Raw genomic sequence first — 23,642 nt, 5'->3', positions numbered from 1 at the left:
CAAAAAGAAAATTGGAGATGCAGCTTTTTTCAGCTATGCTCCCAAACTGTGGAACAGCCTACCCAAACACATCAGAGAGGCAGGCTCTGTTGAGACTTTCAAACGGCAGTTAAAGACACATCTTTTCAACCGAGCCTTCACAGTAGTTTGAAAGTAGTACAAAGGCTAAGTTAGTTAGTTCCTTTTTTTTTTTTCATGTCCAATGGCTTTTTCTAAATTGTCATTTTATACTATCTTTACTATCATCATTATGTGTATGTTGTATGTATGCATTGCATATGTGTGTGTGTGTGTATATATGTATATATATGTATATATATATGCACATATATATTCTTTTTAATCTTCTTTAAATTGTGCTATTCTTGCTTAATTTTTATTGTATGTATACATTTATTTGTACTTTTTACTCCTATTCTTCATAGTCTCTATTATGTGAAGCACTTTGAGCTGCATGCTTTGTATGAAAGGTGCTATATAAATAAAGATTATTATTATTATTATTATTATTATTGTAAGTGTGTTAGCATGCTGATGTAAGCATTTAGCTCAAAGCAGTGCTGTGCAGCCTCACAGAGCTGCTAGCTTGGCTGTAGACTCTTAGTCTTGTTGGCATGTTTTTGACATGTTGAAATTGAATAATACACTTAAAGTGACTGACTCCTCTCTGCTCGTCCAGCTGTTTGAGGTGGTGAATGCGGGCACTCTGACTGGAGGGACGCTCCACTGGGCGGAGTTTGTGCACCGTCTGGAGCAGCTCTCCTCTTTCCTGGTGCGGAGGAACGACGGCAGCAGGATGCTGAACCACGCCTCCTTCAGGGAGTGGCTGATGTGGAGAGAGGAGGGTCAGGATGACAGGTTCCTCTGCGACCCCAGGTACACTGACGGGCAGTGAGACAGTGAGAGGGGAAAAAGACTGGAAGAAAGACGGAGGTTTTCACTGAGATGTTTCTGCTTGTCTCCAGGAGCGGCCACACTCTCCTGGCCTTCTGGCTCTGCAGACAGGAGGGAAAGTTGAACCGACAGCAGACGCTAGAGCTGGGACATCACATCCTGAAGGCTCATATCTACAAGGTCAGCTCACACACACACACACACACAGTCTGCAAGTAGATCAGCATGGATTGGACCGACATGAGGAACTGTTTTGGTGCCACAGGTGGACAAGAAGGAGTGAAACCTCTCATTCAGATGACAGTGTAGAATAAGCATCTGGTCAGAGCCCTGGATTAGTACACGTCGTGGATGTTTTTTTTTTTACACAAATTGATGTGGAACAAACAGCTGTTTTACGGTGAGACAGCTCACACCGTTACTTCATGTTTGTGAGTGTCTGATGAGTGGTGCAAACGTTTGTCTGGCGCCGTGATCTGTCCATTGGTGACAGCTGACAGAGGTGCTGGCTGATGCTTTGGATGGAAAATGCATCACATTGTTACACGTGTAGCTTTTCAGAGAAGAGTGACGTGTGCAGAGTCTCTATTCATGATCATATATCATGATTACTGTGTAATTAACACTTCATTTTATCCTTCCAATTTAGCTTTTATAAGGATCATGTAATAATAAGTGTTTGATAATACATTATAACATGGTAGTAAGCAGATGTAAGGACATTTTGAGTGTTTATTAATGTATTTATCAATAATGGCAATAGTACTGTATTGTGTCCAGTGAATAATCAATCAGTGTATGATTGATAAAGCAATATAACATATAGGGCGAAAGGATTTTGGAAAGATATCTAATTTTAAATTTTATAGGGACTGATCATTTTTACATCATTATTCTTATTTTCATTGAAAAACATATTAAATGTCAGATTTTTGTGGCAATATGCAATGATTTGCTGATTAATAAATTTGTTGTCAGCTGTTTTGATAATCAATTAATTGGTTTGGATGTTTTTTTTAAATATCTTTGAGTTGTGGACAAAACAAGACATTTGAGGACGTCATCATGGACTTTGGGAAACACTGATCAATATTTTCTGACATTTTATGGACCCAACAACTAATTGATTAGTGGTAAAATTATTGCCAGATTGATCACTAGTTGAAAAATAAGTCTGTGTGCTCCACCTGTTTTCACGTTTGGACCTCTTTTTCAATTGACAAGATTGTGACAAGAAAGAACTAATCAATTCATCTTAAAAATAAAAATAACCCTACAACATTTTCTTAAGTCTGTAGAATCTGATATGTAGACCAGCACATCTCTGCAGCACCACAATCATTTTACAAACAAAAATTGAGGTTTATCAAATATTGCACCTCCTGTGATTTGAAAATTGCAGTAGAACATATTGTGATTTTTATTAAAAATTAATTAATTGTTCAGCCCTAGTAACATAGCTCTAATTTTCATGTTGTTGAGGTTAGTCACTGCTAGCTGCCATTTTTCAGTTGAACTCTATGTGTCATGTTAGCAAGCGAGAGCCCACAGATTTCTTATCAGTGCCAGTAATTAGTCATAGGTCATATTATTTTGACTGAAATCGTGTGTGCAATATGCTTTATAATCAGTGGGAATCATTTTTGCATCACAATTTTAATTTTCACTTAAAAAAACAAAGATAAAAATCATGATGATGTGACATTTGTTGGGGTCTGTACCAAACAAACATGATGATTTGTGGGCCAGGACATCTCTGTAGCACTACAGTACTTCATTATAATGCTGTTTTGTCACATATTTTTCCTTCATCAAAAAATGGCAGTTCATCTACTCATCTATCATCAGCACGTCTAACTATTTGTTTCTGTGGCTTCTGTTCTCATCTCCAGGGTTTGAGTAAGAAGCTTGGGGTTTCCTCCTCAGTTCTACAGGGGCTGTGGCTGTCCTACAGCACAGAGAGCCTGAGCCCTGCTGTCTCGTCGCTGCGCAACCTCTACACCCCAAACATCAAGGTAACCATACTGCAAACACACATCAAGACACACTCTGTAATACAGATGGACTGTAACTCTGCTCCTTACCTGTCCAGGTGAGCAGGTTGCTGATTATGGGCGGGGCTGATGTAGACTACCGCAGTGATGTCCTTGGCAACGCTCCCCTGCTGTGCGTCCACGCTCACCTGGGACACAGTGATGCAGTGGCGCTGCTGCTCGACCACGGAGCTCAGGTAATAAAAGAAACTATTCTTTTCAATTTTCAATTCAGTGATTGTGTCAGTTTACTGCAGTCACACCTGAGGCTTGCTGTGTTGTATTTCTAGGTGGATGCTCAGTCAAACGATGGTTTGACTGCACTGGGATTTGCCGCTGCAGCTGGACACCTGGACATCGTCACCATACTGAGTCAGCACAAAGCAAAGGTAGTCATTTCATATATGACTGATATACTATTATATAAACTGAAAGGGTAAATTCAGACAATGTCCTAACCTGATTCTCAGGTTGCACCAACAGGACACCTGGTCTTAAGCTAAGTTGGTCTTAGCATTCTAAACCTGATAGTTAATGTTGGTTGCACCATCTAGGCTTAAGCTTTCTTCTTGCTAAGACCAGGTATAAATCTTACAACTAGTCAGGAGTGGACGTAAAGTCAGAATCTAACCTGATGACTACAGATATACAGCCAAAGTCACAGATACCTTCTATTTGGTGCTGTGAACAGTCAAACAGGCCTTTACCACCAGCACTTTTGGCTGCACTGAGCCAAACTGTACGACGCAAAAGCAAAAAGTGTTTAAATAACGAAACAACAGGGACTTTCATTGTGAACTGTTTAGGGAAACTGTGTGTTCATCCCAGAGACACGTATGAATGGTTTATCCACCACTTTACAGGCGCTCGACTTGAGCCTCCTCAAGCTCGTCTTCAGTTAAAGACACACCTTTCAAGCGGGTGGCCCTGTTGTAATGAAAATGCAAACCCCTGCCGCACTGGGCTGACAGGCCGAGTCAAACCGAGGCGAGCCAGCCCAGCTGTGTGTGTGTGGTAATGAGCCAAAAGAGATGAGTTATTCAACACAACTATGTGGAAAGCAACGCAGATGGGAAATTGATCATATTCAGTCAGATACAACATCTAACATAAGAATTAAATAGCATTTGTAGAATTTGCAAGAAGGCCCAAATAATTAAGACTTTGTCAGAGATAGAGTTTCACAAAGTTCATGTTTCTCTTCACTCCCAAATTTGCTCATTTTTTAAGGGAGTCTGGGGATGTTGTGGTTACTAGTTCAAACAATGTGCTCACGAACATCCATCCATCCGTTTTATCTGGATCATTATTTATGTCTTATGTCTGTTATTTCTCTCCAAGTCACCTGCTTCTTATTTGTTTTTATGTTGGACTGCGTGGCTCTCTATGTTTTCTTGCTCTGTCTGTATAATTTTCTTCCTTCAGTGCGAGATGAAATTGCCTTTTCTTTATCTTTGCTCCTCCGTAACGTTGCTGCAAATCAGAAATGATTAACTACAAATCAGCCATACAGCAGAATATTGTTAAGACTGGGCTTAAGTCTGGTTGCTGCAGCCAATGTAAAAAGTCCATTCCAAAGACTGGTTTTAACTACAAGTGACTTAGCAGGCTTAGTAAAGACCAGCTGGTGCAACCTGGTCAGTGACTGTCTGTGTGAGATGGATTCTCATATGTTAAATGCTCCATACAGTTCAGGTGAGGGGTGGTGCCTTTTGAGTGGGCAGGAGGAGGAGCACTCATCCATAATGATGACTGTATTGGTGCATATAACAGTACAAACCAAGTCTCAAGATGGCCACAAACTGCAAAAAAAAACAACTGTGATGGAAGCAGAAAGGGTGATAGAAATGGTGCCACTCCTATTTGCCTGCCCAGCAGAGAGACTCTGTGTGGTGTGCTGGGATATTTAGAACTGGATGCACACTTTTACTTTCTCTGACTGTGTTTTCACATCATAGATACCAAAGAGGTGCATTAAAACTTTTGCTTTATGAAAACGAAACAGTCAACAAAAGAGTGGAAAGCAAACAGACAGCAGACAAGAGTACGAAGCAGCAGCACTCGGTGCAACATTGCCCACGCCCACTGTGAACCCTGCAGACACTGAACTGATGCAGACATTTGTGTTCACGCAGACAGCGCTCCCAGGTTTCTTTAGATAAGTGCAGTGCGTGTGTGAAAGGGCCTTACCTGTCTGTCGGTAGATTTTCTGCCTCTCAAGATTTGAAGTCATCATGTGCAGGATTTAGAAAATGTGTACTCTGTTGCCATCCTGTGGTTGTATCAAGAATAATGTTGCCATAGTCAGCAGCGGGACGTCACTGCCCCCTCATAACCACTGATCATTTGTAGGATTTTGTGTGTCTTCCAGTCAGGTTTGTCTCATTTTTCTACACTAATCTTTATTAACTTTCACTTTATTTTATTTATTTTGTTTTAAATGCTGTATTTTTTCTGCTTTTACCTTCAGCACTTTGTGTTGCATTTTATGCATGAATTGTGCTACATAAATAAAGTTATCACTATTGTTATTGTTACAAACAAAGATGTATGTAAGAAGAAGAATTTGAAAGATGCTACAATAATGTAAGAAGTTCAACAAATCTGAGCTTCTTAAAGGGCCAGCATGCCTTAAATAAAGGTCTTGTTGGATCGACAAACAACGTCTGAAACTCCTCCCCCAGTGCTTTTCTCACGTCAGACTTTGGGTCGTCTGTGTCCAACAACTTTTCTTTTCTTTCTTTTATTAAATATATATTTATGCAACGGAGATGTAACCATTTAGTGGAACATTTAAAACAAATTTGCAGCCATTGCCCCCACCAACCCCTACTGTATATCTGCATAAATAAATACTAATACAGACCAAAATAATACTTTGCGTTGAACTACAGATGAACAGGTTCACCAGCAAACATCGATCAAAATAAGAAGTATCCAGTTCAATACCTATAATCAATAGGCTCCATGACTTCAAGAGCAGCTCTTGGCGTCCTAAGAGTCTAAATACAACTGCTTCATAACTTTCCATGTTTGGACTTGAGTTCAATCTGAGTGATGAAGGCAGGACTGACTTCTATTGTCTCTCAATCATTCTGCATCCTGTTAGCATGGCCAGCTGGCACCACACTTTATTGTATCCAAACATCTGTAGATGTTTAGGGATAATACCCAACATGCACAGAGCTGGGTTCTTAGACAGGAACACACTGACCAGCTCATTTACAAAAGATGTTTTTCCACATAAATCTTTAACCTCGTCACAGTTGTGTAACCATTGTTCCAGACTCCTCATGACTGCACCATTACAAATGATTAAATCTCATTTTGGTATAGATTGCATTATTGTGCTTCAGTATTTTCCCTAATGTCTTTCCCCTGCACCAATTTAAGACCATCCAGTTCACTGTAAAATGAAAAAGTTGAGAAAACTCAAAAATTCAAGGCAGTTTACTTCAATAGATGTTTGAGTTTCCAGCACAACTTAAAGTCTTAAGTTTTGAATAAGTTTTACCAACTACTAATCTTTTTTTGAGATAATTTGCTTTTCTTTGTAACGTAAACTTGAATCTTTGAGATTTGGAAAACCTCAAAAATTGTATTTCAAAAACTCAAACAAAAATTTTGGGCACCCAGATAATGGCAAATAAGGTTCACAGCTCACTGACCAATATTTGAAATACTTTTTTTTTTTGAGTTTCAAAGCTGAGTTTGAATTTTATCTGAATAAAAAAAGTAAATTATCTCAAATAAAGATTACAGATAGGCAAAACTTTTTTTTTTACTTCAAAATTTAAGATCTTGAGTTGGGCTCAAAACTCAAAACTGTATTGCAGTAAGTTGCCTTGAAATTTTGGGTCTCAACTGTTTTTTTCCTCCGGTGCTGGCGTCTCTTGTAAGGACATATAAAATTGACACAGTGTCTGAGCTGGTTGCAGAAAATCAAAAGATCCCTGACATGTGCCAGCAGAATGGATGACATTGGATGTGCTGTATAGACGTGCTGCATCTCAGCGTCTTGTCTCTGTACTCAGGCGGGTCATGTGGACAGCTCGGGTCGCTGTGTGTTGGTGCACGCGGCTCAGCGCGGCCACCTCGAGGTGCTGCGCTTCCTGCTGAAGCACGCAGACTGGAGCTGCACCTCCTGCTGCGGCCAGAGGGGGGCGAGCCGGTGCCAGGCGGTGCAGCAGGCTCTGATTGCAGCAGCCAGCATGGGCCACACAGAGGTCAGCTACACACATACACACACACACACCTTTACAACATCATGTGTTACTAAATCACAATGATATTTATGATATGTTTGTAACATTTGTTGTGTGTGCGTGTGTGTAGATGCTGTCATACCTCCTGGATCTTCCAGAGGAAGACGAGCAAGATGAGGAGAGACCTGAGATCAACACACCTGACAGTCTGTGGGGGGAGACAGGTACTACAAAAACTACACCACAGCTACACAAAATACTGTTCATTCTACAGAATCACTAGTGCTTTCCTCAAAGTCAACTGAAGCAGTGACATGATCACCTAAATGACCTAATCACATCCAAATAGTTAACTAAAGATATTTAATAGGGACATTTCACATGGTCATCCTGCGCTAACGAGATGAAATGCTTATTTAATTTGAACGATTTGTCACATAACAGATTAGTTTGTAATATTTAGACAAAAATGTGACTCCAGAGAAGGAGAGACTCTGTTTGTTGTGTGAGCTGGATGAAATGGAGAATGAAGTTCATTTTTTGTCTTGCTGTCCTGCCTATGAGGACTTAAGGGATGTATTTTTTACTAAAATGTCCTCTATGCTGACTTCTTCTGGCCTGATGAGTATGAGAAACTTGAACTTTAAAATGGACAGTAATGTTTGAACACGGCAACTGTATTTGGTGTCTTATAAACCCATGGGAGGTATCCACTTTTTGTGCTTGACAATGAAAATAAATAGCAATGAATATAAAGATTATATAAGGAGGAATAAGGAAATCAAACAGTAAATAAGAGTGACTGTCACTGACCTCTAGTGGAGGAAACTGTACACTACAGTACAAATCTCCTCCCAAGAGCCCAGCCTCAGTTTACCAGCTTCTAAACAAATGAATCAGTCACTGTATTCGTGCTACAGAACTTCCAACTACTTTTTCTCCTTTATATCTGGAAACTCAACTTCTTACAATATATGATAGAAATGTTTCTATAGATCAGAGCAGCCCTTCAGGCTACTGTGCTCCTGCGTCATCATTCTGCCCCTTTTTAGGTGAAAACAACTGCTCTAATTTGATTGGCGGTCGATACAAATTCTTCTGTCTGTCTGTCTGTGCATAAAATGAAAACCGCATCACTGCTGAGCTACTAGGAGCCTAAATCCTTTGGGCAGTGTCTTTGCTGATCAACAGTTGGCATCATTACATAGAAAAAGTGGCAGAAATAGAGGTTGATGAGTGTCTGCCTCCATCTAAGTGGAAGAACAACTCCACCTAGTGGCCAGAGGTGGTATATCCTGACATATACAATAACATTGAATCTCCGGGTGATGTATTTCTGACATCTGTCACTTTTAAAGACACTGTTTTGCTGTTTCAGTCATCTGTCCTCTGTGGCATTATGGTAAACTAATTATATCACCAACATTAACATGTATATGAATGACACCAGTCTTCTCTTTTAGCACAGGTACTTTTAACAGCACTTGTTTTCACCCGAAATGCAGCGTGGTCGAGGGAAGTGACGTGTAGCTGCTCTGATCCACACAAGATTCAGTTCAAAGAGGGAAATCTTTCAGCTTGTTCCATGTGTCCTTGTCAAACTCATTCACAGATTCACTCTGTCTTAACCAGACAGTCATTTAATCCTTATTTCTCCAAACATTTTACAAGCAGAGGTCGATTTTCAACAAAATTCCTGTAGCAATCATAATTTATGGAACTCTTCTTCTCATTTGGTGAAAATAAGTCTACCTTAAAGTTCTAATTTATTAATTTTTTTGACATTTGTCTCTGTTTGTCTGTGTCTGTGTGTCAGCTCTGACAGCAGCGGCAGGCAGTGGCCGGCTGGCCGTCTGCAGGCTGTTGTTAGATCAGGGGGCTGCTGTTGAGCAAGGCAACAGGCGGGGCGTGGCTCCGCTCTTCAGCGCTGTCAGACGTGACCACTGGCAGGTACAGTGAACACACACACAAAGTGAACACGTTTTATTTTGACTTCTGATCCAGATATGTTAAATGTGTCCGTCTGTGTCTCTCGTTCAGGTGGTGGAGTTGTTGCTGAATCACGGGGTGGAGGTGAACATGGTCGACCAGCAGGGTCGAACAGCTCTGATGACGGCAGCCTCAGAGGGACATAAGGCCACCGCCCAGCTGCTACTAGATCATGGTAACCATGACCCCATTCCCCAAAAAGCGGGGGCGTGGTGTAAAATGCAGTACAAAGACAAGATATTTAATGTTCAGACTGATAAATTTTATTGTTTTCTGTAAATATACATTCATTCTGTGAACTGAGGACACTAATTGTTGAATTGTTGAAAGTGAAATTCTTTTTCATTCTTGCTTGATATACGACTTCAGGTGCTCAACAGTTCGCGGTCTCTGTTGTCATATTTTGTGCTTCATAATGCCCCACACATTTTCAATGGGAGACACTTAATTTAATCCCAAAGCTAAAAGCTAACCTCTGATCCTACCGTTATCTTTGACCTTAATGTACACTAAGATGAATCTCATGGCTTCCCTTTCTGTGTTTCCAGGAGCGTCTCTCGACCAGACAGACAGGGAAGGGTTAACAGCGCTGAGCTGGGCGTGTCTAAAAGGCAAGCTCCAACTGGTCAGAGAGCTGGTGGACAGAGGTGCTGCCACAACTCATGCTGACCGCAGTGGACGGACACCTCTGGATCTGGCCGCCTTCTGTGGCGACCCAGAAGTGGTGTGTGAAACAGATACAGTTGTTGTTGCCGTGTATCAGAAACAAGAAGAAAGCTGGTGACAAAGACCGCTTTGCTTTACAAATGATCAATAAATCACACTAAATGCTTCCTGTGTTTGTGTCCTTTGCCGGTGTCAGGTGCAGCACTTGGTGGATCATGGTGCGTCGGTGGAGCATGTGGACTGCAGCGGGATGCGTCCTCTGGACCGAGCGGTTGGCTGCAGAAACACCTCAGCAGTCATCGCTCTGCTCAAGAAGGGAGCCAAAATAGGTAGAAACATAACTTAGTAATGCTAGACCTCTGATTCATATTGTTTAAATTAGAGGTACAGACAGGAAATGAGAGCATGAGAGGTTTGACATGCAAGAAAGGTCACCAGCTACAATCAAGACATGGTGCCTGTAGCCATCAAATTTTCCCTCGTTCTTTCATGCCTTTTATTTTAACATTATATGAAAACAGAAAGCAGTTTTTGCAGATGTGACTCCTGAAATATGGGCAACCACAAACACAAAAGGTGGGCAATGAAAAAACAAAACACAAACAAAAAGTTACGAATGAATGGAAGCAGGAGTTTAAGTGGCACATGTAAGATATAATTCAGAGGTTCTCAACCTTTCCATGTCACGACCACCAAGAATAATCAGGTTGGTGTTTGTGACCCCAACAAAACATCCATGTTGCAGAAAGTTGGGGCGATATTTCTGAAGCCTGTCAGGAGCTCTGTTGGAAACGTCTTACCCACACCTTGAGACACAGTCTCCATTTCCTCTTCAGCCTCCTGTTGAACAGAGTCTTGAGCTTGAAGCCGTTGCTCCGTAGATGTAGAACACTTCGACTTTCACAAACACACTCAATCAAATCTAATGATGGCAGATTATATCAGTGGTACAGGCAATGTTACGTAAAAACCATACCCCAGTTTAAAATACGGCCTCATTTTCCCATCATGCCCGCCGCTAGACTGAGTACTTTAAGTTTTGTATTTTGTGTTACTTTTGGTTAGTGTTTGTGTCTGTTCAGAACATGGTGGTTTATGTTGACATTTTTGTGCTGATTAATAGTTTAAACCATCAGTGAGGTGGATGTTAAATTTCTTGGTCCCAGCTGTATTTTGCAGATTTTTGAGCACTTTTCTTATGTTGAACCTCATTAAGGAGCTGATGTCACTAAGAGCAAATTTCTGGCTCTCATTCTATGCCGCTTAGTTGGCACAATATTTTGTTTTTTTCTACCAAATATCTGCCGACCCCTGGAGATTATCTGGGGACCCCCCTGGGGGTCCAGACCTCCGAGTTGAGAACCACTAATGTAATGTACTGTGCTGTGTGCCGCCAGTTTCTGCAACTCAGAAGACTAATTCATTTTTCATCAGAAACAATGGCTTCAGGAAACACTTCCTCAGAGTTAATGGTAAAAGTGAAAGACCAGGCGTCACACTTAAAGGACACTGTGTTATTGATTATTCTGGCAATCAATCCACTATTCAGATAAGAAATACTGCACGCTCTGCAGTTTTTTCTATTAAATTACTTTTGCTTTATTTAAGAGTAATAGTGACATTTAAAGAGAAAATGAGACAGATCTCTTAAATTAACTAGTTTTTCCTTTTTTGAAAAATCTACATTTTATTGCTTTTGTTGTACTTATCAGTACCCTTATTATACTTTCTCATCACTAAATACAGACCTGAAAACTCATAAGAAGTGAAATAGGTGACATGTTCATAAACCAGTCCCCTGAAGGAGGTCGGGAGCGTCCTCTCCCAGAGGAAAAATATTGTTGACATGTAAACAAAGCATGCTGGTGCATCTTCTGTTTGTGTTTTCTGTGGACATTGCTGCTTTCACTCTTACTTGAGTACAGGGGCAAATAATTTGCCTCGAGGCTTTTTAGTAATTGAGTTACTCAGTTTTCAGCAATAATATTTAATCTGACTCCCATTATGAAAGCCAATAAGAGCATTTCTCAAAATGTTAAACCTTTAAATATTAGATGAAATTGGAGGAGGGGCGAAAACATTATTTGGTCAAGATGATGGAAAATGTGTTACTGTGTGAGAAAAGAGCATCGCTCATGTTAATTTGTGTGAAACCTAAGAATCCAAGTCTGGCTTTGTGCTTCAGCAGCGATGAGCCAAATACAAAGTGTCTCATAAATGGCCACATGGTGGCGCTGCACACATCTAAACTAATATCTAGTTCTTTCTCATCAAATGTCACTTGCTTTACTGGTAACACACTGTGGTGTGTGTGTGTGTGTGTGTGTGTGTGTGTGTGTGTGTGTGTGTGTGTGTGTGTAGGACCAGCGACCTGGGCCATGGCGACCTCTAAACCAGACATCCTGATGGTTCTGCTCAGTAAACTGGTCCAAGAAGGAGACAGACTGTACAAGGTATCACAAGCACACACAAACTCAATTGCACAAACACACACATTTAACCAGACACACACACATTTATTTGGTATTGTAACTATTCTGTGTGTGTGTGTGTGTGTGTTTGTAGCAAGGTAAAGTGCATGAAGCAGCTCATTCCTATCAGTCAGCCCTCCAGAAGTTTCCAGGAGATGAGCTGAAGACGTTCAGACAGCTCAGAGTGTGTGTGGTGCTCAACCTGTCACGCTGCCACCGCAAGATGAATGTGAGTCTCCTTCTCTTTCACTCCTACACACACAGGTACACGTCCACAGGGAGTAAATGACCCTGATTTAATTGTAACCCATGATGTGCTTTAGTTTCACGCCAAGAAAGAATGTTTTTAATTTTATTTTGTTATGAATCTCATCTCTCATGGTCTTCTGTCAGCTGTCATGATGCACAACTGTGAATTCTTTTTATTTGTTTGCAGGATTTTGGCCTTGCTGAGGAGTTTGCTACCAAGGCGCTGGAGCTGAAAGCTAAATCCTATGAGGCCTTTTATGCCAGAGCCCGTGCTAAACGCAGCCGCAGGTAACAATAACAACATAAGGACGAATGGAACAAAGTAATCTTAACCAAATCAAGAACTAAGTTACTCATTTGTGGTCCCTTACAGTAGTTATTTAACAAAAGTGTAGAAACAGACGTATGAAGCAGCTTTATAGCTACTGTATATCCCTCAGCTCTGGTGAGATTTGCACTCATTTCTGTTAAAATGGTCATTCTCAGGCAACCTTTTGTGGGTCTGGTGTTCCCTTCTAGATACGACCCTCTCTGTCTCTCTGTGGAGCTGTCAGTCAGCAGCATGATGCAGTGTTTCTCACATATAGATATAGTATATAATGTGACCCATTGTGGCTTGTTTTTCTTTTTTTTTTATCCGTCTGACACCACCCACAACCGATCTCCCCTCAGTCACCCCCTCCCTCACCTGGTCACTCTGCTGTGTGAGAGGGTTACATCTCACTCACTCTGCAGAAAAACACAGACAGGATCTCCTGTTTAACGTACAGTATATGTCTATTTATGCACTTTTGTAAAAGTTTGTAAGTGCGGCTGGTTTGTGTCGATGATATTCAGTACTGTGTTGTTTTCAGTTGTTTCGAGGCTCCATCATTAACAAGCCTGCAGCTCAGCTGCTGCTGTGAAAACTGAATCATGGGTGAAGAAAATTCAAAACCCAAGATGTGTTTTTGGGTGACTTTACCAACAAATCAGACACAGACAGGGAGAGACAAAAAATCAGAGAGAGGCGGGGTGGCACATGGCGAGCTCTGGTGTGTGTGCTGTGTGCAGGTGTAGCTCTGTGTTTTTTGGAGAGAAAGTGAAGAGAAAATCAAGGTGAGCAGATTTAAATAGTCCCGCCACAGTTAGACAGCCATTCTGTAGGAAACACTGTACCGTCTGTAAGCCTGGGTGTAGTTCATCTTATGAGTCAACACATTTGAAAACATACAGATTCAGTAAAGCAGCTGGTAGAAAGAGTCTCAGACTGAGGTGGGAACATGAACAGGCTGAGGGAATCTATCAGAAACTTGACAAATTTCTTCGTTACTTTATGTCATTGTAGCAGTCTGCAAAAACAAGTTTGGACCCTCAGTCCTCTCTCCGTCAGTTATTGCAGCACTCTGTCTTTATGCCATCTTCTGGACTCTTATTTCTGTCCTTGCTTTCGCTCTCTCGCACCATTCAGACAGTTTCATTCAGCCCTGGAGGACCTGATTGAGGCCAGCCGCCTGTGTCCATCCAACCGGGAGATCCAGCGCCTCTTGTCACGGGTCAAGGAGGAGTGTCGGCAGGTTGCACAACAACAAGACTCTCCCGCTCCTTCATCTCATCAGCTTTATCAACACAATGTGTCCGTGTCCACTAACGAGGCCAGCAGCAGAGATTCAGGCTGTCTGCAGGTGCAGGACAGGGAGGGGCTTACTGAGGAAGAGGAGGAGGAAGAGGAGGAGGAGGAGAGTTACAGGGAAGGAGATCACTCCTCCTCCTTCCACCCTCCACCTGTGGTTCAAAGTGTTGACACCTACTGCCGCCCCGGGGTGCCATCACCTTCTTCCGTCTCCCCCACTCACCTGTATCGTCACCTCCCCAGCCCCACCCACTCTCCCTCCTCCTCCTCTCCGAGTCACTCTGCGTCTCATCCTCCTCTGTCCTCCTCCTATCGCCACTTCAGCCCTCCTCCGTCCCCGATGCAGCATCAGCAGCGAGGCAGCCCAATGTCAGAAAGTATGCCTGCCTTGTCAGGAAACGGAGCTCTGCAGCACCATCCGCAGTCCATGTCAGTCCTCCACCTCTCAGATCAGAACCAGGGAGCACAGCAGCTCCACCACCTGTCCAATCAGAGGTCCTTCCAGAAGCAGAACACAGTTCAAGGCCAGTGGCACCAACGAGCCAAAGTCCAGGTTGTCAGAACCAGTCAGCCCAGTTCCGCAGCCCACTCCGGAATGATTTTGGGAAGTTCTGCCTACTCCCAGTTTGGCCAGCTGCCTCAAGAACTGGCCGAGCTGGGGGAAGGCCTAGACATGAGGCCTAGCCTGCAGGTCCAGGCTGGTCTGAGCTCTGGAGCTTCATATCCACAAGACGACATGGATGTTGACTTCGTTTGCCAGGCAAGGCCTGCAGCAGCCTATGGGAGAGAAGGAGCAGGGGACAGGGCGGTGTTAAATCGGTTCGGCCAGGCCCGTCAGATGAGCCGCAACCAATCCAAAGCAGCCTACTACCCCATGGAAGTTACTGAGGCAACGATGGGGCCTCCTGATAGCCTTCCATCATCACATGATTATCAATACCACCACCAGGGAGGGCTACGACGCCCACTTAGTGCACACCCTTCCTCCGTCTCAGCTCCTCCCCCCAGGCCTCTTGTCCACTCCCAGAGCATCAGCGTCCGTTTCTCCACCAGCAGCGGCAGCCTCGCTGGTGGGCAGCCCATTAACCATGGTCCAGGCTTCAGGACGTCCGCCTCCGTCCAGCAGATGGATCTACCATCCGATCTGACCTCTGTGGGAGAGGTTACTGGTTACCACGACGATCTCTTTCTGATCTCCTCTCCCCAGTCAGAGATGTGCATGGTAGGAGGCGGGACTTATCCTGGAGAGGCAGGCCGATCAACTAGGAACACTCCTTTCATGGGCATAATCGACAGGACAGCGAGGGTGCACCAGCAGTACCAACAACAAGCCCCTTCCAGCTCAGCGTCCTGCCTCAGCCCCTCTCGCTCCTGGGCCGTGTCTTCGGTGGACACAGTCGTCACCTCGCCTAACAAAACACCGACCAAGGAAGGAGGCTTCAGTCAACTCCAGCCGTCCTCTATTGCCTACCACAACCGCAGCAACAACAACGCCCACAATGGCCACCTCCTCCATGACAACCAGCTCGACTACTATGAGGTGGTGCCGGGCAGCGGTCATCAGAGCGAAGGCTTGGTGCAGGTCGCTAGTCAGAATCCCTCCTACCTGGATGTGAAGCTGGCTCGAACACTGCCGGTGATCCACGACAGAAAGGCAGGCCCTACCTCTCCGGTCAAACCAAAAAGACCCTTTGTAGAGTCCAATGTATAGAGAAAAATGTTAAGTCATAGACAAGGGAGGAAGGGTTATGAAGAGTGTCTAAAAAGAAACTAGTGCACTTATATATAAGATTCACTGGGGCTGTGGAATTACTAAGGCCTAGCTATGCTTGAAACGAACTGGTTTGTACAACGTCTAGTTCGTCAGACGTGCACATTCAGAGGGGCAAGACGCAATAATCGTTCAAATGGGGACTAAAGCACACACTTCCAGTCTGTGCACGAGTACATGAGAGAAGTTCCTGCCTATGTTGTCACCTCCACAAACCTGGCTAAATAGGTGTGCTTGCCAGATTGGCAGTTTTGGAAAGCATACTGACTCCTAATTTGTTCAGAAGAGATAGTTCGATATGGGAAACGTTGCCTGTTACACTTCAGGTCCGTCAATTAACCAGCCAGAGACAAAGAAAAGAACCAACGATGAAGAGACAGAGGGGAGGACCAGAGTGCTTAAATATGAGACAGCTCCTGCCATTACAAAGCACAATGAGGAGAAGGGAAATCAGAAATATAAACAAAAAAAGACGCCAGGTTGCACTAAAAAACACATCCTTCCCTCCCTGTTCATTTCTGGCTGACAGTACATTTAAAAACTAAAGTCTCTCTGAATGACCATAATGCACCGCTCTAAAGTTTTTCTGCCAAGTTCACGACTCTAGACGGTGACATCCAGTCAGACAAGAGAGACACAGAAGCACCACTATCACCTTCGTTTGCTGCTGACGCCTTTGATGAAGATTTTCATTTCAAGTTTGAAGTTCTTAAATGATACAATGACTGGAAGCCTGGATACAGTCACTGCAAGATCCAGGCCCCAAAACTTGTGCCAGTCAGATGCTGGTCAGTGACCCGGTCCCAAGCCATAGTTTGAGAAACTAGGATAATGCTGTCATTGAATAAGCACTGACTCGCTGTATATAAAACTAAAATAAGTGATATTTATCTTTTTTTTTAAGTTATATCTGTATTAAACTGTATAAATATTGTTTCTTTTAAAACTGTATATTCCTTTTTGATTTACCTTTGTATGTTTATTTGATGGTTTTTCCACACAGAACATAGAAAAGGGAACAAAAAAGAAGAGTTTTGAGTTAGCATCTCTTCCTGCTTGTGTATGGTGACATTGATCTGCAATGAACATCCTGTAAAAATGGCTTTTAAGTTTTTCTTTTTGCTTCAGGAAGAGATATTTTTGTTTTTCTATGAAGGTCTTTTCTATCATGTAGTCCTAAAGGTCCTAATTTATGCAAACCACAAGGATCCCAACTGATATACCAGGGCCTTTTTACGTTGCCATGGAAACATAGTGCTTACATGCTCTCTGAGCTGGTGACTGGCTCCTTCTATTCAACTCAGTATGAGCCAGCTAACCATTTGGGAAACCCCTCCCCCCAGCAGCAATTGTCAAATGATAGTTTAGCAACTGTAGCTAGAAGTTGGAGTTCGGTTAAGTTTTTCCAGCCTTTTCCAAAACCAAAAAGGAGAAAGGAAAGAAATGGATTTAACAGTGTTGCTGTCTATTGTGAGTTGCAGTCATCAGCATGCATGGCTAATGAGCTTAGCTTATTACCCCTTTTCCATACACATGTACTGGCTGGAATAGACCAGCTTTGACTCTGTATGTCAACTCAACATCGCAGGGATTTGTATCTCCATTACAACCTGGCTACCCGCGTGAAGGTGTGTCTTTTAACAATAGACTAGCTTAAATGAGCAGTTATAAAAGAGTGATTTTCTTATTTCGAAGCTTCTTAAAGCAGTAGAATCAGGAAATGTTGGGTTTTCATGAGAGTTAACTCAACATGACTCACATGAAACAGTAAAATAAAGCAGATGTCTGAAAGTACAAACAGCGACACAGGAGAGAAGCTAAACGCCTTTGTCTCTGCTCTCGAGAGACACAAGCTGACAGACATGAGTTGAGTATTGCAGAACATGCTTGTTTGAGGGGGAGAAGGGGAGGTCATCACGGGTTGGCCACGGTCAGGGAGACGTCACCAGGTTGGGCTCATGTTGGCCCTACTGCAGAAAGGACGTGACTCTGCACATTCAAAGTGATGGTAATACAAATCAACACGTCACAGGTTGACAGTCAAAAGTGCCAATGAAAACCCTTTATGTCTTCTTTATGTCATCAACTAGCAGGGTTTCCATGCCATGTTCTTTTAGCACAATATTGTGCATGTAGCCATCAAGATCCATTTTCCAAGATTCTCATTAAACAATTCAGCTGGAAGCATTAAAAAGACAGACAGATCATTTTGATTAGCTAGCTAGCCACAAATCGTCTAATTGACAGTTAGAAATAAGAAACTCGCTTTAGCGCTGAAATCAACAACCCATAGTTTCAATATTTTGTAAAAACTTGCAGTATAAACTGAATATCGCTGAATGCAAAGATTGACAGGCATAGCAACAGTAACAAGGGGAGGGGATTAGCTAACAGTCAGTTCCAGGGGGCTACTGTTCCAGAGGTTGCGTGACTAACAGACGGTATTCAAGAAAGTGGGGCTCAACTTTCTTTTTTTTTAGATGTATTTTATGCACATGAATGCCTGATTTTTGTACATTTCTTGTTACGTTTCTAAAGAATCAGCAGCTTGGTTTCAGAGTTGCTGATGTCGATGGAACCTATGACCTCTGACCTCTCTGTCACGGTACAGTCCCTGTGACCACTGCCCTTATTTCTTACTGCTCAGGACTTTCCAGCTGTGAGAAGACGTGGTAAGACTTAACCACTCTGGTTTACAAGCCGATTTGATGGTCAGACTGCGGGGCGAACCCAACTCTGGCCAGTTAGGATGAAGAAGTACATTATTAGCAGCTTGATTGGATGTTAAAGAGTAGTTTCAAATTACAAAGCGTGGACACAGCTTGTCATAGTGCATCAGTGTTGCTTTAAATCCTTCACGAGCTGGATGACAGAATGTGCTGTCTGTCAATAAAACAATGTGTTGTGCTGTACATGTAGGATGTAACCCCCAACCTGCTTAGGGTTGAAACAAACACTTGAGCATTCGAGCATTATTTCACCTGTTCCAGCTTGTCAGAACAGATTGAGTGTGTGTCCCTGTTAGTGGGTTTACTGTGGGCTTTTTCACTGTGTGTAACATAGGTTAATATTTAAAACCCAGGATGGTTATAACAATAAGAAGAACATCATTATTATAAACATTTAAAACAACATGAATGTGTCAGCTTGTGTGAAATTACTGACTGCTGAATTAACATTACAAAGAGGAATAAAGCTGAATGAAAGACAAATGTGTAAGTGTCAAGTCTGTGGGTGTTTTAGGGGACTGACCCTACAGGGGCCACCAATGTAGAAACACCTTAAAGGCTCATTTATACTCCCTTTACTTACAAAAATAGACATGTATGTTTTACTTTGGCATTAATGTTAAACAATATATCCACTAAAACCTTGCTGTACCCCTGTAGTTGTGTCTCGCTTGAACTACTGCATTGCCCCCATGACTACTGGTCCAATTGGTCCTTATCCGTCAGCTTTCAGAAAACATGCAAAAGTATGGACAAAATGAACATGTAGTACGGACAGAAGCCTCAGTCTGTTTCCGTATCCATATCTAATGTAGAGCATGAATAAGCCTTAAAGGTGCATTATGTTTATCTGTCATTTTGGGGGCAGTGGAACAAGTGGTTAGCAAAATACAAACATATCATCCCTTCATAAACTTGTCACAAAGTTCCACGGCCCAGTGTTACAGAGCAAACGTAGTTTAAGTCTCATTTCTGGCAGATGGAAGGTCCAGTATCCACTCTCCTTCTAGTATTTTTGGCAGTGGTCAAGAAGTACTTGGATCATTTACACAAGTAAAAAAGTACATAAAACTCTTAAGCATTATCTGAAAAATATACTAATAGTACTGAAAGTAAATGTAGCTATACAGAATCACTTCTTAAATGACATGTTCAGAAAAATGAAAAACTTAAGAGGTGTTTTGATTCCATCCATGGTTGATGTAAAGACAAAGTTGAAACAGTTTTGAAAAGGGCAGGCACTTTAAAAGAAGCACTTCGCAGGTGATTGGATAAACCATCTGACTATCATGTCTAACATGGGCTAACTTCAACCAATCAGAACAAAGCTTTCAGTGTTGTTCTTTGCTCTTCTTTCAGTGAAGAAATACTCTCCAGTTCTGATATAACTGATGCTAACCTTTGCCTAGCCTTCTTGCTGTTGTCACACTTAAAACCACGTCAATACCTGCCAGTAGTTGTGAATCCAGCTGCCTCACAAGGTAAACAAACTTATGCAGGGTGACCGCCCAAAGTTCCCATGGTCTGTTATTACAAAACCCCAAAAGTCTGAAAAATGCCCTCTGCTACAGACGGAGTGTTATTGATTTTCTCATATTTCTCAGTAAGAAAGCTTCAAAATGTCAAAGCATTCTTTAATGTTACAGTTGATTGAGGTGCAGCTAATTTTAACTATACTTAAATATACTCTGACAGGAAGTTTCTAATATTAAAAAAAATGCTGGTTATATGTATGTAAAATCTTGCCTGCAAATGTGCAAAGCAACCAGTAATTACAGCTGTCAGATAAATCAAGTGGAGTAAAAAGCAGGATATAATGGAATGTAGTGGAGGCAGAAAGAAGCAGAAAATGGAAATTCTGGTTAACTACAGAACTTGTGTCATGTTATTGGCTCTGGTTCTCAGAAAGTGCATCAGTGGGGCTTTCAAACAGAAACGTTGTGTTATAATTACTTTTGAATAAATAGATATTTACATTTGGCATCTAGGATTGTATCAGAATGTTAAATCACATGAACAAAAAAAACTGCTGTTTCACACATTTGTTTATTTCAGGTTGTCCCAGTGAGATGGAGACTTCCCTCTGAAAGACGACACTGTCAAAGACAAACAACATCAGTAAAAGCTTTGTGTTAGGCACTAGTGCTGAGTCCTGCAATGAAACAAAACACAGCTACATGTTGTTTATTTGCTTAAACACATTCAAAGATATGAATTTAACAGCTGCAGGTAAAAATGCATCAAGTAACCAAACTCAAATAACACACATCTGAACACACACTGAACATGACAGTCCATACAATAATACAGCTCACTAACAGACAAATGAGATACATTTTGTTTATGCATTATGTTTTATGGACTAACTGGGCCTCTCATATGGATCCAGGACAAGTAGAGATTCTGTGGGACATCAGATAAAAGGACAGACTTAACTAATTATTACCATTGTGACCAACAAATGTAGTGTGATGTGATTCCTTTGACAAAAGCATGTATCAATTGTATCAATTTCTAATTATGTTCAGTGATTAATCCATAACATTGAAATTTTCTATGGCAGATATGGGTGTTTCCAAATGTAATGTGAGCACAGTGTGTGGCATCAGATTGACCTTTGGCGTGTATCAAAGCCAAACTGTTTGTTTTACATTTAATATTCAGTATCTGTCCAATCAGATTTACTTAAATGACACAGCTACCCAGAGCGCACATGAACAACAAATGAATTAAACTGGAGAGAAAAACTGTGCCAAAAATGCTCAACATACACAAAACATAATAATAATAATACTTATATAGAGAGCAGCAGAAAACACGCAGTTTTGATTAGATACGTATCAAACACAGTGAAATTCCAGCTGCACTACACTTGGCACACCTTATTTTCCAAACACTTAAGGTCCTGGATTAAAACGATTAAAGTCATTAACTGTGATACGAAGTGTAACTTGCAGGTTGGAGCCCCAGTGAATCAATGATATAGTAACTTGATTTTCAAAAAAATATATATACATATATATACACACTACAGTGACTTCTGAAGCCGTTTTTACTCCCACTTCTAAAAACGACAAACCAGAAGTGACGTAGATCGAGGCAGACGGGCCAAATTAGATCAGAATTAACATGAATAAATATGGATCCCAATGCTGGTTTTGACTGATAAGGTTGTAAATGATTATACATATGCACATGGTGGACCGCAAGCTCATGATTATGAGCCAGAGAGACCAGGAGCAGAACAGGGTGAGGAGACATAACGTCACAGGAGAGAAATCCAGTTGTGGTGTGAGGAGAGTCAGTGGAGAACTGGGGAGGTGTCTGTTAGCTAACAGCTAATCCTAACAGCTCATGTTGAAATATCAGCTTTTATCCATAAATCCACACACAGCAGCAAAGAGAGAAAGGGGGGGGGGGGGGGGGGGGGGGGGCGGGGGTGAATGATAGTTTCCTGATAAACTTTTTTTGTGTTAGGTGCTTGTCTAGTCACTGAAAGTGAGATGCACTGTAAAACCAGCTAAAAATACCAACTCACTGAAAGACAATGCTCAGACTCAATACCACCTACTTCTGCACGTAGGTCAGAGGCAGATTCAGGCACAACCACTTCCTCTTCTTACATAATACGACACAACATTGCAAAGAAAGTGTTTTTAAGAGCCTTGCTCAAACAAACCACCTCTTCCTCTGATTTTTTTTTGTTATTATGTCCAAAGTCCGAAGTTACATATAAACCTCATTAGGACATTTAACCTGCAAGTTACACTTTAACGGGAAGAATGCCACTCCAGATGTGAGAAATACTGATGCTAGTATATCGATTTTGATGGGACTGTTGTTGGTGTCAGAATTTAGTGAATCTGTGTATTTTGTCAATCCAGGTTTCAGAAGTCAGAATCACTCGCTCATGTCAGCTGTCAGAATCAGCCTTATTCTCAAAGCGTGTACACGTACAAGGAATGTGACTCTTATCGCTCTAAATGCACAAAAACAGGATTAGAAAAGTAAGTAATGGTATTTTCTAAGATCAGCCTTGTTTGCTTACTTGTAACTCCCAGAAACTCCTTTTTTCCTTCTAAACCTCATCCTTTGTGTGGATATTCCTATTAAAAATGCTGCTGTGGATCATGTAAAACATGCCGTTTCTTCTCAACCATGTTAATTAATCTCTCATCCTCCCTTTGACTGCTTTGATGAGGAGAAACAGAAACGTCATGAATGACACATCAAGTTTAACCAGGTAAAATTTGTTGGAGGTGTGAGATATATCACTGTAACAGAACCACGCCAAGCAATTTTTCAAGCGTAGCAATCAACTGTTCGCTCACATTGCTTCTAGTTAGGAAGCAGTGTGAGGTGGACAGAACACAGTATAGTGAAGACAAAGCTGGAATTTGATACCGATCTATTAGAATATGTTTGCATCGTCCCAGACACCAACTTCTAGTGCTAACATCTGGCCAGTGTGCAGGACTGCTTTAGTCAATTCTGCTATTTGACCTCATGGCTACAACAAAGTCTCGGTTTGAAAGGTTTGAGCCTTTCCTTTTGTGTAAAATCTGTTGCTTGAGTCTCTGTTTAGGTTAGGCTTGGCGGTTTGAGGGGGGCTTTAATATCAGTGAACCAGGTCTGGCTCTGAGTGCACTTGAGCCCAACATCCATTTCGTTTCATTAGTGTGAACACTGCCTACTGTACTCGGGCACAGTTTGTTGATCCGCCGCTGGATCCACCTGAAGAGGTGGTTTTGATCACGGTTCATGTGTACTCGGCTATGATCCGATCAACAACTAATCAACAAATTGTCTGTTGGGCAGATACCTGATGAAGACGACCTGGCACAATGTTTGTGCACTGTAAATAAAATTAGTTGAGACAACTTAGAATTTCAAGGAAATGCACTGCAATAGATTTTTGAGTTTTGAGCCTCTTAAGTTTTGAAATAAACAAAAAAAAAAGTTTTGCTGACCTGTAATTTTTAGTTGAGATAATTTACTTTTCTTCTCTAGATAAACTTGAATG

The 23,642-nt window shown here is 41.8% G+C and overlaps 1 protein-coding gene across 1 annotated transcript in view; it reads left to right on the top strand.

The window, feature by feature from the left end:
* Window positions 1-17,230, top strand: part of tanc2a (tetratricopeptide repeat, ankyrin repeat and coiled-coil containing 2a) — a 40,760-nt gene extending 23,530 nt beyond the window's left edge. Inside the window, exons 13-27 of the mRNA XM_084743749.1 lie at window positions 680-876; window positions 966-1,074; window positions 2,787-2,909; window positions 2,987-3,124; window positions 3,218-3,316; window positions 6,962-7,153; window positions 7,263-7,356; window positions 8,949-9,082; window positions 9,173-9,296; window positions 9,670-9,845; window positions 9,984-10,116; window positions 12,149-12,240; window positions 12,353-12,487; window positions 12,695-12,795; window positions 13,958-17,230. Coding sequence (XP_084599875.1) covers window positions 680-876; window positions 966-1,074; window positions 2,787-2,909; window positions 2,987-3,124; window positions 3,218-3,316; window positions 6,962-7,153; window positions 7,263-7,356; window positions 8,949-9,082; window positions 9,173-9,296; window positions 9,670-9,845; window positions 9,984-10,116; window positions 12,149-12,240; window positions 12,353-12,487; window positions 12,695-12,795; window positions 13,958-15,830 — 3,720 coding nt within the window. The 3' untranslated portion in view covers window positions 15,831-17,230. The remainder of the gene's footprint in view (window positions 1-679; window positions 877-965; window positions 1,075-2,786; window positions 2,910-2,986; window positions 3,125-3,217; window positions 3,317-6,961; window positions 7,154-7,262; window positions 7,357-8,948; window positions 9,083-9,172; window positions 9,297-9,669; window positions 9,846-9,983; window positions 10,117-12,148; window positions 12,241-12,352; window positions 12,488-12,694; window positions 12,796-13,957) is intronic.
* The last annotated feature ends 6,412 nt before the right edge of the window (window positions 17,231-23,642 follow it).

Source organism: Lutjanus erythropterus, chromosome 19 (genome assembly GCF_056507025.1).
Source record: "Lutjanus erythropterus isolate fLutEry1 chromosome 19, fLutEry1.hap2, whole genome shotgun sequence".
NCBI classification, from domain to species: domain Eukaryota; kingdom Metazoa; phylum Chordata; class Actinopteri; order Lutjaniformes; family Lutjanidae; genus Lutjanus; species Lutjanus erythropterus.
Note: the sequence above shows the minus strand (reverse complement) of the source record. Positions and strands in the feature narration are given on the sequence as shown.